The sequence below is a fragment of the Cololabis saira genome, chromosome 15 (genome assembly GCF_033807715.1).
Source record: "Cololabis saira isolate AMF1-May2022 chromosome 15, fColSai1.1, whole genome shotgun sequence".
Classification (NCBI taxonomy): domain Eukaryota; kingdom Metazoa; phylum Chordata; class Actinopteri; order Beloniformes; family Belonidae; genus Cololabis; species Cololabis saira.
In genome coordinates this window covers 9994583-10011156 of record NC_084601.1, presented here as the reverse complement: position 1 = coordinate 10011156, position 16574 = coordinate 9994583, and the positions used below count along the sequence as shown (strand labels likewise).

General features: G+C 39.0%; 2 protein-coding genes across 3 annotated transcripts; one reads left to right on the top strand and one right to left on the bottom strand.

Moving 5' to 3' along the window:
- Positions 1-2563: 2563 nt before the first annotated feature.
- On the bottom strand, positions 2564-12283 carry stk3 (serine/threonine kinase 3 (STE20 homolog, yeast)). Its single transcript, XM_061742422.1, has 11 exons — positions 12130-12283; positions 10674-10754; positions 10362-10490; positions 10076-10190; positions 9665-9829; positions 9287-9454; positions 9009-9146; positions 8746-8871; positions 8459-8660; positions 5404-5597; positions 2564-5268 (listed from the first exon to the last, which is right to left on the bottom strand). The coding sequence occupies exons 1-11, from the start codon at positions 12150-12152 to the stop codon at positions 5110-5112; spliced, it is 1500 nt and encodes a 499-aa protein (XP_061598406.1). The 5' UTR covers positions 12153-12283; the 3' UTR covers positions 2564-5109.
- Positions 12284-14854: 2571 nt separating this feature from the next.
- On the top strand, positions 14855-16082 carry polr2k (RNA polymerase II, I and III subunit K). 2 transcript variants are annotated; one of them, XM_061741818.1, is made up of 4 exons: positions 14855-14923; positions 15103-15185; positions 15557-15649; positions 15747-16082. In XM_061741818.1, the coding sequence occupies exons 2-4, from the start codon at positions 15125-15127 to the stop codon at positions 15767-15769; spliced, it is 177 nt and encodes a 58-aa protein (XP_061597802.1). In that variant the 5' UTR covers positions 14855-14923; positions 15103-15124; the 3' UTR covers positions 15770-16082. The 2 variants fall into 2 exon arrangements, with proteins under 2 accessions (XP_061597802.1, XP_061597803.1); XM_061741819.1 differs by having other exon boundaries at positions 14866-14923; positions 15119-15185.
- Positions 16083-16574: the final 492 nt, after the last annotated feature.

The following is a 16574-nucleotide window of genomic DNA, read 5'->3' as shown; positions in this document are numbered from 1 at the left end:
TAATATCAATCAATTTATTAAACAAATCAATCGTGCTAGTAGCCTAATACAATTGTTAAATGTTGCTTTATTGTAATGTTTAAGTTTATTGTTGTTTTTAAATTGTCATTACATTGGTAATTAGCTATTAAATAGCTAGCTTAAAACCTAGCTTGAACCCCAGAGCCCCCGCCCGCGGGGGCACACCAGCTGTGTAGCCTATTAACAAGACTAAATCATTCTATGAGTATTATGCTAAATATTTATTTTTCATTCACACAGAGCACATGAAACAAAAATTCAAGTGCACTTTTCTAGATTTCTGAACCCTCATCTCTCCCACTTCCATAATCTACTCATCCAGAACAGGCTCAGTTCCTAACATGGAAGGCATCAGCCTCCGGTACATTTGCATTTTTACTGTTCTTGGGGGGTGGAGAAGTCCTGCCTCAGGTGGAGGAGTTCAAGTATCTCGGGATCTTGTTCACGAGTGAGGGAACAATGGAGCGTGAGATTGACAGACGGATCGGTGCAGCGTCCGCAGTTATGCGGTCGATGTACCGGACCGTCGTGGTGAAGAGGGAGCTGAGTCGAAAGGCGAAGCTCTCTATTTACCGGTCAATCTACGCCCCTACCCTCACCTATGGTCATGAACTTTGGGTAGTGACCGAAAGGACAAGATCGCGGATACAAGCGGCCGAGATGAGTTTCCTCCGCAGGGTGGCTGGACGCTCCCTTAGAGATGAGTTTCCTCCCTTAGAGATGAGTTTCCTCCGCAGGGTGGCTGGACGCTCCCTTAGAGATAGGGTGAGGAGTTCGGTCACCCGGGAGGAGCTCGGAGTCGAGCCGCTGCTCCTTCACATTGAGAGGAGTCAGCTGAGGTGGCTTGGGCATCTGTACCGGATGCCTCCTGGACGCCTCCCTAGGGAGGTGTTCCAGGCATGTCCCACCGGGAGGAGACCCCGGGGAAGACCCAGGACACGCTGGAGAGACTATGTCTCTCGGCTGGCCTGGGAACGCCTCGGACTCCCCCCGGAAGAGCTGGAGGAAGAGCTGGAGGAAGTGTCTGGGGTGAGGGAAGTCTGGGCATCCCTGCTGAGGCTGCTGCCCCCGCGACCCGGTAACGGATAAAGCGGGAGAAGATGAGTGAGTGACTGTTCTTGCACTGATCATGTATATACTTACATTTAAGTGTGTCAATATAACAATAATCTTGTGTCTCATTCCTGCTCGGACAGTACCAAATACTCATGATGAATGACAAAGTGCATCTTTTCTTACAGACGAACGTAGTCCGACGGACTGGGGTTGGCTCAAGTCTGGCGAGGGATTTGTGCCAGTCAAGACCACCCTACCCCCTGCACCTGAGAAGCTCTTGAGGGTCATAAGCTGCAACTGCCAGTCTGACTGCAGCACCCTAAGATGCAGTTGCAAAAGAAACACCATGGAGTGCAGTCCGGCCTGTGGACACTGCAGAGGATCCAGCTGCATGAACTCAAAACAGATGGCCTGTGATGAGGATGAAGATTAGATTGTGTAGTGTTGTATTGTGTAAGTGATTTAATTATTTGACCAGTCTAGCCATTTTTGTACTTTACCTTATTTTTTTTTCTGTCCTTACTAACCGTCTCCTGTTCATCCCTCAGCCTTATCTCCTGCCCTGCCAAGACACCAGAGCCCCCATCTCCATGGACCTATCCCCACGGACATAAACCCTTGAGCCCGATCCTCGTGGACTGAGCTCCACAGAGCCTATCTACTAATATTCCAAGAAGAAAAAAATGTCTTTATCAAATGTTTTGATTAGTTCTGGCGTGTATGCTAATTGGTGCATATCAAATAAGATAATGTGTGATTTACATGAGTAAACAGAATAATTCAATGAAGTTGTGGTTGACTTTTTTCCTTGTCTTTGTGTGTGTAATCAGCCTGTGAGTTTTTATAGTGATATCTAAAAGTAAAATTTTGAACCCCATTCACAACTATGTTATAACAGGCATTTTTCGATATGAATATATATAGGTCGTTTTCAAAACTTTCCCATGATGGGATTCCTTGGGACTTTTTTTCCCTCACTAAGGACATAATGAGGATACAAAATCAGTTGAGTTTGCTACTGTTGCAATTTGTCCTAGGTTTTTTCATATAATGACTGGACTATAAGTATTGTAATGGTGCAAAAAGTCAAACTTCAGAGGCATGTTATCATTTATCCTAACCTTTATTGGAATGTACATCCAAGTTTAGTTGCAGGAATCTGAGGGAACGGATGTAAGAACAAAACTGGACAAGAACATCTGAAACAACCACAACCAAATTCACTCTATCCGGATGGAGCAATTTAACTGGATAGTTTTTTTTTAAAGGCCGAAATGAAATAGAGTAACGAGGCTGTTTTTAAAATGTAAGGAGTAAAAAGTACAGATAATTGCGTGAAAATGTAAGGAGTAAAAGTAAAAAGTTGTCTGAAAAATAATTACTCCAGTGAAGTATAGATAACCAAAAGTTCTACTTAAGTAAGGTAACAAAGTATTTGTACTTCGTTACTTGACACCTCTGAAGATAAAAAGCCAGTTTACAGCAGTTCTGGTTAACTATAAGTATTTTTATTATTTCTTACACATTTCCAAATCTTCGTAAAGTGTTACATACAAAATAAATTAAGTGGTTCAAACTTAAATGCTTACATTTCGCTCTACACCTTCAGTGTAAAGCAGATTTAACAATGAAGTTAATGAGGACAAAAAGTCATATTGATAAAGTGATTTTGGATAACTGTACATTTTATAACCAATACTAAGCAATAGCATGTTTCAAATTGAGCTTTTCATTGTACAAAAGTCTCTTATAAGTAAATTTAAAATGACTCATCTTCCATATTAACAGTACTCTTTTTCTGTGCAGTTCATACAATCGCATTCCACTACAAAGCAAACATGCAGGGTCTAAATGGAGAAATGAAGGCATCCATTTGGCCAAGGAATGAAGGTATAGACAGCCACGTCCGTGTTTAAACCAGTGTCACAAAAAACCCAAATATAATAAATAAAGGGTGACGATTTGCATGTAAGCTGTTAACCATGAACACATGAAGGAAACAAGGAGATGGTGTACATGATTTCTGTCAAATTTACAGTTCGAGTAGAAAAAAAAAAAACCAGACGTGAAACCAACCGACCAAATGTGACGACGCACCAGCCCACACAGTCCTGGCTGAACCTGGACTCGGCTCAGCGGCCGCTCGTTTTGGCCCCACTGATTAGATAAGATCGCAGGACAATGTAACAGGCCGTTTTATTAAAATAAAAGTCAAATCACATTCGTAGATAACAGCAAGTCTCAGACATGCTGCACGTGTACTGGATATTAAGACAGGATGAATTCATTCAAAGGGTCATTATAAAAATAAAACTTTCCACACCGATAGAACATTAGAGCCTATTACTATTATAGAAGCCAAATATTTTAAAAGCTCGTTAGTTAATATTGACAAGCTTTCTTGAATTTAGTCCTGTGAGAACCACGTGTCCTCAGTGCAGGACTTTTTAGAGTTTACTTATAAACATGTCAGTGCTCCCTGAAGAGGAACAATAACAGACTTTGTAAATAAAATTGCAGCAACCTGCATTTCTGCAGTGCAATTTCTACTTTACACAGAAAGAAAAAAAGAAAATCCAGCATGGATATGGACTTTGATAAGAAAATTAAAACAAAAAAACTTTTGTTCTAGAAATAAACTTGTGTCTTAGCACCCACAAGGGGCAGTGTGTCTTCATTCCTTCATTGATAAAAATCACATTAGACGTCAAATAGTGAGTGCTCTTGTGCATTATTGCTCCACGTATGAAAAGGCTGCAGGGAAACTGGATGAAAAGGAACCTGTACTCTTATGAAATGAAAAAAAATACAACAATCCTAATTTCATTGACTCTTAAATGCGGCTCACCACTTGAGCAGTTAATCTAATTATGATGCATTTGGACATTTGCTATAAAAACAATTGAAGACTCCTTTCCTCTAATGATTTATGTGAGGGATAATGTCATGTCAGGAGTAAGTGTGTAACAGAGAAAACAGAGTTTTAAGACCCTCAGAATATTTCTAAACAGTAAAAGGTTAGAGTAAGTAATTTCTTTTCAGGACTGAATGTTTGTGCCGTTCCTTCTCATTAAATCTGAAACGGTGGATCCCCTGGTTGAGTAAAGGCTGAAAGTTTAAATGCATGAACGTCAAGAGAATAATGTGGGATTGGTGAGTTATAAGAGGCACTAAGATACGTGGCTTCCTTCCCTGGAGAGGCTCTATGCCAAAGCCCAAACATAATACTTGCAAGAAAACTGAAAATAAATACAGATCTTGAACTGTTGTGTTCCACAGACGAAGGAAAGCATGACCTCTTCTCCACCGATCACACCGCAAACATCTGCAGCTTCCAGATTTCTCTTCCAATTCGTCTCCAAGTGAGGGAAATTGAGTTAACCATCTGATGACTTGGTTGTTTTATTACACAGGTTTTCAAAACATTTTTAAGGCAGTCTCAACTTCATCAACATAATTCTGATTGTCTTTGGTCATGGATGAACCTCCACAGCTTTTGATGCAGGGATTTCCAAAGTAGGCTATTATATTTACATAGAAAGTAAAAAGTCTGAGGGAAAAGAAAAAGATCACTTCACTGACTCCACTGCTTATGCTTCTCTGCTGACGGGTCGGCATCCTCGTGTGATGATGCAGATTTTCCAAGGCTGCGTTGCACGACGTGACAGGCAAGTCACAGAAAAAGAGGAAAGGGTTTCTGTGGACGTCCGGGTGCCTCCAGGCCCGCGGTTACTTCTCTATTTGGTCAACGTCCTGAACGGCACTCAAGGCCAACTTGAACTGTGGAGGAAAAACTTAAAGCGCAGCCTTCATCCAAATACATAAAGGCCAAGTGTGAGTTTCAGGAGTTAGCTGGGTGTCTCCCAGGACAGAAGGGTCCTACGTAACCAGAGAGCAGTTAGAGGTTTGTCAGGACAGTGGAGGTCATCCTAAACAAACAAAAGGGTGGTCTTTATTCCCCGTCACTGGGACACAAGGTTTGGTGCTGGCTTTGGGAACCGAAATCTGGGAAGGAGGCAATGAGAGCAACACTCAGAAATTCTGTTGTCGTCTCTTCTTAGCGTCCATTGCATCCAGAATGGGCTGCCTCTTGGCGGTGTAGCGCTGCCGGAGCTCCTCGATCTCCCGCTCCATCATGGGGTCTAAAGCAGTCAGACGCAACTGCAGCTCCTCAAAGTCCAGGTTCTTCAGCTGGGTGGCAGCGCACAAATATAAACAAAGACAATTGGAAAGAAATGAGTCACATTCAGCATAAAGCTTCTTTTTTTCTATTTTTATTCAATTTGGTCTGGTTTTTATGATGAATAACACTCCCCATATACTCACAAAGTCAAAGTCTCCATCCTGAGGAACCTTCCAGTTGTCAGGGAAGACATTCTTGGACTGGATGTGGTAGCCGGGTTGTTCCTGCGACTGGTTATGATTGTAGTTCTCCTGCTGCTGGGCTGCCTTGTTGGAGTCCTGCTTGTCAAAATAATCCATGAAGGAGGGACGTATGGGCTGCTGGGGGGTTGCATGCCCTGTGGAGGAGGAAGAGGCTCGGATTTAATGAACTGAAGTGTTTCAATTATCACTTTATTAAATAAAGAGATTTTTATCATCACCCATGTCACCATAGCAACTATACCTACCGTGTGAGTGAGTCCTTACGTTAAGGCCTCTGCAGACTGCACGGTTGTTGCAGTCTTATAAGATCTCTCAACGGACAGCTCTGATCTACTTAATCTTGGGTGAGACGTCAAGAGCGGTGACGAAGGCTAGGACCTGATGCAGCAGGATGCAGTCACTTTTATACGTGCCGAAAACGCTTTTAAAAGTAATTTAAAAAGTACAGGACTGTCTCAGAAAATTAGAATATTGTGATAAAGTTCTTTATTTTCTGTAATGCAATTAAAAAAAACAAAAATGTCATACATTCTGGATTTATTACAAATCAACTGAAATATTGCAAGCCTTTTATTATTTTAATATTGCTGATTATGGTTTACAGCAGTGATTCTTAACCATAGGGCCGCGGCCCACACTTGGGCCGCGAGCGCCATCTAGTGGGCCGCGAAAAAATTCAGTTTTGTACGTGTGGGCCGCGGGGGCCGCGGGACTGCATAGCAACTCCCAACCAAATGAGGAGAAGAAGACCCTCAGCTAGCTCTAGGTGTAATAGTAAGAGAAATGGTGTGTATTTATAGAGAAAATCCTTCATTTTGCACAGAGTAGGTTTAGATCCGCCAGGATCGGGGATCGATTACTTGGGTCTGCGCCCAGAGCGAGCGAGCGCGGCGTGATCATTTATCCTGACTCGTCCGCGCGGCCGGGGAGGTCGGTGCCGCTCGGGCGGTGGGCTCAGTCGTTACTGCTGAAGGATTGTACATGTAGATGTGTCGTCTGGACTGGACTGTTGTTCGGGCTCGCAAAAGCATCGGAAAGTGACTCTGCTGCAGCGGCCAGAGAGCTGCGGGTTCTGCCCGGCCGTCTCAGCTGATCAGGCTCGGATGAAATCCGACACGCGCAGTCCTGACAACTTATTAATGTAAATAAAACTTAGTAAGTTACTTAGTAAGTAATTAGCTTGACTCTTACAGAGATGAGAAGCGTAACAGGTGGAAAGGGAAGTTCAACCCAGAATGGACAGATTCATCCTGTTCAGTCTTCCCACTGGGACAAAACCAGTGTCTCATGCGTTCAGAGACCGTGGCGTTCAACGTGCGAAAGTAAAACGCCACTGAAACAAAACACAAAGTTTTTCATCAAACATATTCACTCAAGTCTGAACTGAAGTCACAGAAAATAAGCTGACCATCTTAAACATGTTTGGGTCCGCATACAGCTGTGAAGCAGCTTTCTCCACAATGAACATAATTAAAACTAAATATCGTTCCAGGTTCATCAATGAGCACATCCACATGTGTATGAGAACCTGACACCATCCAGCCCAGATTTAAAGTCCTGGCAGGAGAAATTAGAGCTCAGTTCTCTCACTGAACGACAGAAAGTGGGGGCATAAGATTAAGGGGAAGAAAGAAAAACTGCAAAACTTTTAAATTGTTAAGATGTGTTTATATTAATTTATTATAAAAATGTGTTGAGACAATTAACAAAGAAAAGGGGAAATTCAAACTGCTGGTAAAGAAATAAAATAAGATAGCATTTGAAAAATAAAATAAAATCTTATTTATTTATTTTATTTTTAAGAGAAAAAAATGTGTAATTGAAGTTACACATGTTAATGGGCAAATATGTACTTTTTTAATATAACAGTCAGATGCAGATGTTGATACAACTATGAGGCTACTTGAATATATATATATATATATATATATATATTTATTATGATGTTCTGGACCTTCGCTGCTATACAGTTTTAATATTTAACGGGCCCCGGGCCACTCTGTACTGAAAAAATTGGGCCCCAAGGTCAGAAAGGTTAAGAACCCCTGGTTTACAGTTTAAGATTAAGATTCCCAGAATATTCTAATTTTTTGAGATAGGATATTTGAGGTTTCTTAAGCTGTAAGCCATGATCAGCAATATTAAAATAATAAAAGGCTTGCAATATTTCAGTTGATTTGTAATGAATCCAGAATGTATGACATTTTTGTTTTTGTAATTGCAATACAGAAAATCACAATATTCTAATTTTCTGAGACAGTCCTGTAGAGTGTGTTTCGGCATGTTAGTCGATCTTTGGTCAAAAGACCAGTGCGACAGTCGTCGTGGCAACACTCACAGTATACAAAGCAAGACAGCTGAATTGGACCTGCAATCGTGCAGTGCGCCGCAGTCTTAAAGGCATGTATATCTATTTACAAAGATCTCGTTTCATGTCCCTTTTCAGCAAATTAATAAAAATGACGAAAAAGTCACTTTAATAATGTATGTAGATACATCATTAAAGCAGGAAATGTCCAGTCGTGAGTGCATCAGTAGTCACAAGTGTGTAGATGCAACTACATCGTTGCTTTTCTCCAGAGTAATTATTTATTCTGTTAGAATTGAATCAACATTTTAACCTTAACATAACATCACTGTCCAGGGAGCTGCAGGACTGAATATTACTGAGCTTATATAACTCTCAGAAGTTATATTATATCTAATCACAGTATATGGACCGCTACAAGTAGAGAGGAGGTGGCACTGAGCTGATATTGGCCCGGTTTCCCAGATCAGTTAAGTAGTTCTTAACAGCGAAAGACTTCTTTCAAACCATCTTAAGGAGCCTGTGAAAGAACTACTTAACTGTTAAGAACTACTTAACTGATCTGGGAAACCGGGCCATTATCTGTAATTAATTCAGTCTAAATATTTAAGTCCTTATTTTGAAATAAATTCTACCTTTTCTTGAGAGATTAAGGTTTAAAGTTAATTTGACATCATGTGTGCTCACTTCTCATTGATCCCTGGTCTTCCTCCTCTTCTTCATCGTCACTATTGATGACCATAGTGCCCAGGTCTGACTCCAGCATGGTGCTGCCGTGCTCGATCATGGTCTGCGCTCCGTCACTCATCGTGCTGGTGGCCCGCATGGTCCCGGCTCCGTCTGAGCCCGACTTCACCATCGTGTGGGAGTCCACCTCCGTCTCCTCCTCCTGGGTGACACCAGACACCATTACATCTCCCTGTTTGCAGAACTCCTCTACTAAAGTGTTAATATTGATATTTCCGCACACGTACTGAGTTGTCGTCTTCCTCCTCCAGCTCCCTCTGCTGCTCTTGCTGCCTCTTGGCTTTCATCTCCATGGCTTCGGTTATCAGATCTCTCAGGATTGAGACGGGTTTGGCCTGGCTGATGAATGGATGCTGGATATTCACATGATAAAAAGCAGTTTAGTGTGTAACATTCATTTTCAACAAAATAAAAAGATTGATTTCAATCCAGGCTGTATCCGACACGCATAGACGTTGAAGTATTGCATCATTTTTGTGGTTTCTCCAACCTGGAGGAGCTGTGTGGCGGTGGCTCTCTGCTCAGGGTTCTTGACCAAGCACTTCTTGACAAAGTCTGTGAATTCATCTGACCAAAGCTCTGGCTTCCTGAACGTAGGAGGAGGGTTGGTGGGGATCATAAAAATAGCCTGCAGGAACACAGTGAGGTTGTTGGGAACAAGGAATATTAACAAAAGAATATCAGATTTGTTTGAATCCAATCTTGACTGCTGCATCTGACAAAGTGCTGTCAAGCACCCACTTCATTAGAAATCACACAAAAACTCACTCTCATAGGATGGATGTCGGCGTACGGAGGCTTGCCCTCTGCCATCTCTATGGACGTGATGCCCAGCGACCAGATGTCAGCTACACAGTTGTAGCCGATCTCCTGGATCACTTCTGGCGCCATCCAGAATGGAGTACCAATCACAGTGTTTCTTTTTGCCATTGTGTCCTTAATGAGAAAAAAACATGCTGTTATCAATGAGAAAAGACTTTAAATTACTTCAAATCAACTTAAAAACTGTCTAAACCTGCTAGAATCACAGTTCATTTCAGACGGAAAACAAGAACTTTGATGACAGCTTTGAATTACTTTCATCATTTTTCAATACTAATCAAGTCTAAAATGGTTCATTTACACATACATCTATTACTATTTTACCGTTAGTTGTCCTGCAACTCCAAAATCTGCCAGTTTGGCGTGTCCCTCTGTGTTGAGAAGGATGTTTCCCGCCTTGATGTCACGATGGATCTTCCTCATGAAGTGAAGGTATTCGAGACCCTTTAGTGTTGACTTGAGGATAGTGGCGATCTCATCTTCTGTCAGCTATGTGTGAAAATCAATAAACAGGAAATGGCGGATGTAGAAATGTTTACATGGATGCTTTGGTTGTTCCCTGTTTCCCTGTTTCAGAACAGGTAATAGTGCATAAGGATTTAATAAATGACATGGTTCAGTCTTGGTAGGCCCTGCTTTGTCTACGCACTTAAAAATAGTGGCAACATGCAACAGATTTGATAACAAAGAACCTTCTGAGCGAGCCACACACACAAACTTTGTGTAGAGACACACCGTCTTGTTGCGCAGTCTGATGATGTCAGAGACGGAGCCGGCTCCACAGTACTCCATGACGATCCATAGGTCTGTATTTTTGAAGTAGCTGCCATAGTATTTAACTACATAAGGGCTTGAAGATGATGTGAAAAAGAGCAAAGAGAAGTTTCATTTAGTAAAAGTAGAAGTGAGAGATCAGCCCCTGACTAAACTATCACAGAGTTCATGAGACAGTCTGGTACATTATTTTTGTTTAATTTTGTCTGTATGATATGAAGATTTAAAGAACGTTGTACTTTCTTACCTGTCGCACTGCTGCATGATGGAAATCTCCTTGATAATTTCCTGCAGGTCAGACTCAACAGGAACCTGCTTTATGGCAACCACCTGACCCGACTCCTTATGAATGGCTTTAAACACACTGCCATAGGAGCTAAACACACAAAGGCTCCAGTTAACGGACACCAACAAAGGAAAGAGGCTGGTTTGTAGTCAGTTTACTGAAGATCTTAGTCCATACTTTGTCTATGACGACAGAAGTGGTATAATACAGTGGTATAATAAAAGGGTTAGCTGTGACAGTTGGTTAAATCAAAGCAGGAAAAAGGCTTCTTACCCTTCACCAAGTTTCTCGAGAACATCAAACACCTCTTCAGGCTGTTTGGTCAAACTGTCCTCACTCAGCTTTTTCAGCTTGCTGCAAAATTAAAAACACATGTGTAATCTTGAACAAGGGATAATAAGATTTGTTGATTGTGCGACACCCTGGTACACTACATCTGCTCAGGAACTAGATACAACAACAACAACAACAGTTTTATCGCGGTTAATATATATGGTTACGATAACAAAACTGAAAAAAACTATTTGACTCGTTACAAGCAAGAATTACATTCTGGCTCTCAAAATACCCAGACTCGGGAACTTTCAAATTTGAAACTTCCAAATTCTTAAGACAATATGGGACTTCAATTTCTAAAGTGAGGAAAGTTGAAGAAGAAGAAGTAGTAATAAGCAAGATTGCCTCTTATTACCAGAAGAAATCAGAAGTTAAATTTAATCGAACTTCTAAACAAACTGGACAGCTTATATCGACACAAGGCTGAGGTGCTTTTATTAGATCCAGGAAAAGATGGCTGGAAAGAATAATTCAGCTTTCTTTTATAGGTTTGAAAAATACATTTAAAAAAACAACAAAACTTATCAACTAAATATGAATGGACACCTTCAACAATCCTAAACAAATTTCAAACTTTTGTGCCAAATTTTACTATTAACTTATACAGGTCAACATATAATGAAAACATTACATGATAAAAATTTAAAGACAAATAGTAATTGTAGTTTTTGTGGTGACCATCCAGAAACTGTGATGCATCTTTGTTGGGCTGATTTTAGCTGGTTATTATCAATAACCATATTTTGAGATTTTTTTCATTATGAAGGGAAAATGTTTTATTTAGTTTTTTAGAATCCGTAAAAAGAATGTGATTTTTTTTTTAAATTATAAATATGGTCATTCCTTAAACTATATTTATATCCATAAAAGGTACATTTATTCATAAAACACCATATTTTCTTACATTTCTTAAGGATGTGAGAATATATGTTAAATCAGACTCTTTACTAAGAACAATTTATATTTGTAATATTTTGTATAAGTTGTCTAATTAGCTGTCAGTGTTGTGCTCTTCTGTATACTTCATTCATTTCAGGTTGGATACATTTCTCTAAATTAAGGTTAAAATAATAAAACATAAAAATCAATGTGAGCTCTTCACTTTAAGATCAGTTAATTGATCGTGTCTGAAGCTGAACGACTGATTAATTAATATTAATTACTTTCTGTGTCAGATCCTGCTTGTTTCCCCCAGAAGAATAAAGACCCCCCCTAAACACAGAAACCCGCCACACACTCATCAGAGGACTTATAACCTCCTCTGGGGCTCAGGACTGATATTAAGAGCTTTTATCCCAAATAAAACTTTCATCGATGTCGACAGAGCTAACTGCGTTAGCTCAGCGATGCTAACCACATTAGCGCTTTAGCTGGCAGTCAAACGTTCACCAACCTCTTAGGTGCGGTAGGCTCCATGACGCACAACTTCAAAAATAAAGGTACAGCAGACTATTGAGGTGTTGTGGCAGTTTTGTCGATAACAGTCAAGATGTGAACATTATCAACGAGGTCGAAGTCAGAAAGTAGCGGAGGCCAGCTGAGCTGTCACGTGACGGAGACTCGGTCTTGCTGCTGCACCACAGCGCCCCCTGGCGGGACGGGGCGGTGCGCCACATCTAATGGCCTGGGACAGTATGGAGGCAGATTTGTGTCTATTAATTATTCAATCAAAAAAAAGATTACTTCAATCAAAAAATATATTTTCAATTAAAAAAATGTCACTTCAATCAATAAACATTATTTAAATCAAAGAAAAAAAGTATTTGAATGCAAAAGAATATTTGAGACTCAAAAAAATGCATTTGAACACTGTTTTTCTTTGATTGGAAATGTTTTCTTTGATAGAAGTGAAGGTTTTTTGTTTGAAACAACTTTTTTGATTGAAGTAGTGTTTTTTTGTGTTTGGGCCATATTATGGGTAGGACAGTGGCGTCAATTCAGTCAAAGCTAAGGTATGGCAAGGTTACGAGTCACAGAACTTAACTAGAGTATCAATCAACAAGTCCAGCAAATACTCATCACACAAGTCTGCTATGTAGCTTATCTGTGTGGTCAAGAAAATTGGAACTTTTTCAAATGCAGTCTCGCTCACTGCAAAAACTCAAAATCTTACCAGGAATATTTGTCTTATTTCTAGTTAAAATGTCTCATTTTTAGTCAAAAAATCTCATTACACTTAAAACAACAGTCCTCACCAGAAAAATAACTTGTTATTTGACCATTTTCACCTGTTTCAAGTACATTTTCACTTGAAATAAGTAGAAAAATCTGCCAGTGGGACAAGATTTATCTTCTTATTACAAGCAAAAAAATCTTGTCCCACTGGCAGATTTTTCCACTTATTTTAAGTGAAAATCTACTTGAAACAGGTGAAAATGGTTGTTTTTGAGTCTTGTCTTAAATGTAATGAGTTTTTTTTTTACAAAAAATTTGACATTTTAACTAGAAATAAGACAAATATTCTTGTTAAGATTTTGAGTTTTTGCAGTGTGTGTGTGTGTGTGTGTGTGCGTGTGTGTGTGTGTGTGTGTGTGTGTGTGTGTGTGTGTGTGTGTGTGTGTGTGTGTGTGTGTGTGTGTTTATGGACTGGCGACCTGTCCAGGGTGTTTCCCTGCCCTAGGCTCCAGCATTCATGTGACTCTGCGGTGAAAGATAATGTGTAAAGAGAAAGGTTGGATGGAAAACAAAAAGCATGAGAATGGAGAACATTATTTTTTAGGTTCTAATAGACTAAAGATTGGGCATTTGAAAAAACGAATTAATTGTGGAAGTTTAACCCTATATATTCCCTATATAATGTTTATATACTGAAAAGGTTCCCTTTCTTTCTGATTTTCACAATTGTCCAGATCTTCATCCTTGTAAAAGCTGCCATCTGATGGTTAAATGTTTAAGACAGGGACCTTTTTCATTTCTGAGACCTCCAACTTAGAAACATAACTGGCTCAAATAAATGTATCATCAATCATTTTGGCTTAAGCCCTCTTGAAAGGTTCACCACAGCAGACCATTTTACACTCTGCCGCAACCCTGCAACCATGGAGAGACATACACACAAATGCTCATAAATGTACCAGCGAAACTGCTTTTTTTTTCTTTTTTTCTTGTACATCGGCAAAAGTTCAGCTCAAGTTCCATTTAGGGATTTTGGCTATATGTTTTATTTGTGTATAACATGTTGTCATGATAATAACAGAAGAACTTCTGTTGGATTCCCTTTCAATATTACTCAAACGTTGATATTTCAAAGTAAAAGACTCTCATGTTTATGGATTTTGAGAAGAGCATGTCATATAAAGTTGTTAATTATGTCACATGTATAAAACTTGTGCTCTATTGATCTAATATTTTTGAAGCACTGGGGACAACAATTGACATTAAATTCAAATATAATTCTAGAAACTGTATTTATTGTTTTGAATTTAACTTCTTTGGATTTGAAGAGAAATGTAAATGTTAAGTTATTACAGATCCAGGTTCTTTTTTCTTGAAAGTGTTGAGGTAAAGCATTATTTTTGTTAGTCCAGGTTACTGAACTTTTATCATTTTTAACTTCAAAATATATTGTTATGATTTCTAATTAAATGTATTATGAATTGAAATGCCCTCTAATTTACTTACTGGTGTATAATGTATATCGTTTGGTAACGGACTGGATCAATGGTGTTGAAACGTGTTTCTTTATCACCGTTATATCATTTTCAACAGATTAATTCACGTGGAGTTTAAACTTGAAAACCTTCAGTGTGAGTTTTCATTATTTCATTAATATTTTTCTTCATCCAATCTTCCATAAATAGTGATTTGTTTTTACTTATTATGAATCTGTTACTGCATAGAGGTTTATGAGGTGTTAAAAAAAGAAAGTAAAAGAAAAATAAAGAATAAATATTAACAGGAAGTCCTTCGTAGATTAAAAAACACCCTTTGTAGACATAATTTTACGAAGAATGCCTCCCCGAATTGGTAGGTTGGTAAAAAGTGAAATATAACAAATACATACATAAATACGTATAGTAATGGGACTTAACATACTTGTAAACTTGTGTGTGATTGGCCACTAAAGTATCCTGTAGCCAATCACAGACATGTTTGTTCTGAGGTGGCCTGCGTGTTTGCGCATGCGCAATCAGAACACCGAAACACATGAAAGTAGCGCAGCATTGCTCTGCTAACGTGTAAAAAGGGTGAGATATAGTCGTTATCTTTTCATTTAATGCATTTAACTCTTATTTTCATGATACCGCTTAATATATAGTCCGCTGAAGTAGCTTTGACCTCCGCTACACCCTGTAGTTTTGATACTTTAGGCCATGCTGTTTCTATTGGCATCCGACGTGATGAATTATGTTTATAGTATTTGTAGTTTTTGTGTTTTGCAGGTTAAAATGGATCCACAGAAAGATCTACAGCCCCCCAAGCAGCAGCCTATGATCTACATCTGTGGAGGTGAATCATGTATTCAAGACCAACAGTTTATGTGCAAAATGGGAAATGTTTATTTTCCAATTCCAAATATCTACGTTTATAGACACACTGATATTGGATCTATTGACAGATAATTGGTCATTTAATAATGTCATTTGTTTATTCCATATTTATTTTCATTGTATATATCACAATCTTAAAAGTTTTCATTTCAAAATCAAAGAAACGTTAAATGAAAAGTACCATAACATGTGTAGTACATAGTCCATTACTACGATGTAAATGCAATATTGGGCGAGTTGACTGAGCCTAAAAAGAACAATGATTTTTTTCCAGCTCTGGTGAGACCTCACTGAGCTGCTGGGCACTAAAGTTTCTGGCTTTTCTTGCAGAATGTCACACGGAAAATGAAATTAAAGCTCGTGATCCCATCAGATGCAGAGAGTGTGGTTACAGGATCATGTACAAGAAGAGAACGAAGAGATGTATCCTTGCGAGTGTCATGAACTCATGACCCTGTGAAGATTTTTATTCATAAATAATAATATTACAGTCTGTACATTTCCTTAACACTGACTACAGTGGTTGTTTTTGATGCCCGATGAAGAAGAGGACGACATGTGCAGATTGGACTTCTGTTTTTGTTTACTATTTTTGTAGTGTGTGTGTGTGTGTGTGTGTGTGTGTGTGTGTGTGTGTGTGTGTGTGTGTGTGTGTGTGTGTGTGTGTGTGTGTGTGTGTGTGTGTGTGTGTGTGTGTGTGTGTGAGTGAGTGAGAGGGAGATCATTTAAATAAACAGACATTGAGCATGGCTTCAGGTGTCTATGCTTCCATCTTTACACAAATGATCCTTTTGTGTCATTTTCCCTCCATGATGTATGAAAGTTGGGATTAATTAAAAACATAATTAGAATTGGAGACGACTGTTTCAGCATTTTTATTAAAATCCCTTTAGAATTGTTGACCAGAGTTTATTCACATACATTTCACTGCATTCGTATAGTCTCTTGTTTTTATTCAGTAGCTGCAGGATATTCCTGATTGGGTCATTTCATCTTTTATATGTGGTCCAGATGTACAGGCACCCTTTGAATACTATTTTTTTGAAAACTATTTTTGTAAAAATCACACCACATTTATAAAAAACTGTTTAAAAGGACAGAAACATCCAGGTATAATTCAGAAATTCAAAATAAATAGAGCATTACACACAAAATGAAGGTTTCTGTATTAATCTTTTCAGAAATTAATCGTTCATTTTTTCTGAGCAGCTTTAATGGGTTCAAAATGGGTTTTCAAATAATACTTTTTTATTTTCTTTAAAATTACTTTAAGCAATAAGAACCCACCCAAAATATGCTTATGATTATGAACTCCATCTGAGATATAAATGGGCTCAAAGTGAAACCC

Excerpts from the sequence above, each read along its gene's own strand:
- stk3 (XM_061742422.1), bottom strand. The coding sequence starts at position 12,152 with ATGGAGCCTACCGCACCTAAGAG. Across the intron at positions 10,755-12,129 it reads GAGCCTACCGCACCTAAGAG|CAAGCTGAAAAAGCTGAGTG; the intron begins GTTGGTGAACGT and ends TTAATTTTGCAG. Across the intron at positions 5,269-5,403 it reads AGGATGGAGACTTTGACTTT|CTGAAGAACCTGGACTTTGA; the intron begins GTGAGTATATGG and ends GCTGCCACCCAG.
- polr2k (XM_061741818.1), top strand. The coding sequence starts at position 15,125 with ATGGATCCACAGAAAGATCTACAGCCCCCCAAGCAGCAGCCTATGATC. Across the intron at positions 15,186-15,556 it reads TATGATCTACATCTGTGGAG|AATGTCACACGGAAAATGAA; the intron begins GTGAATCATGTA and ends CTTTTCTTGCAG. Across the intron at positions 15,650-15,746 it reads CAAGAAGAGAACGAAGAGAT|TGGTTGTTTTTGATGCCCGA; the intron begins GTATCCTTGCGA and ends CACTGACTACAG.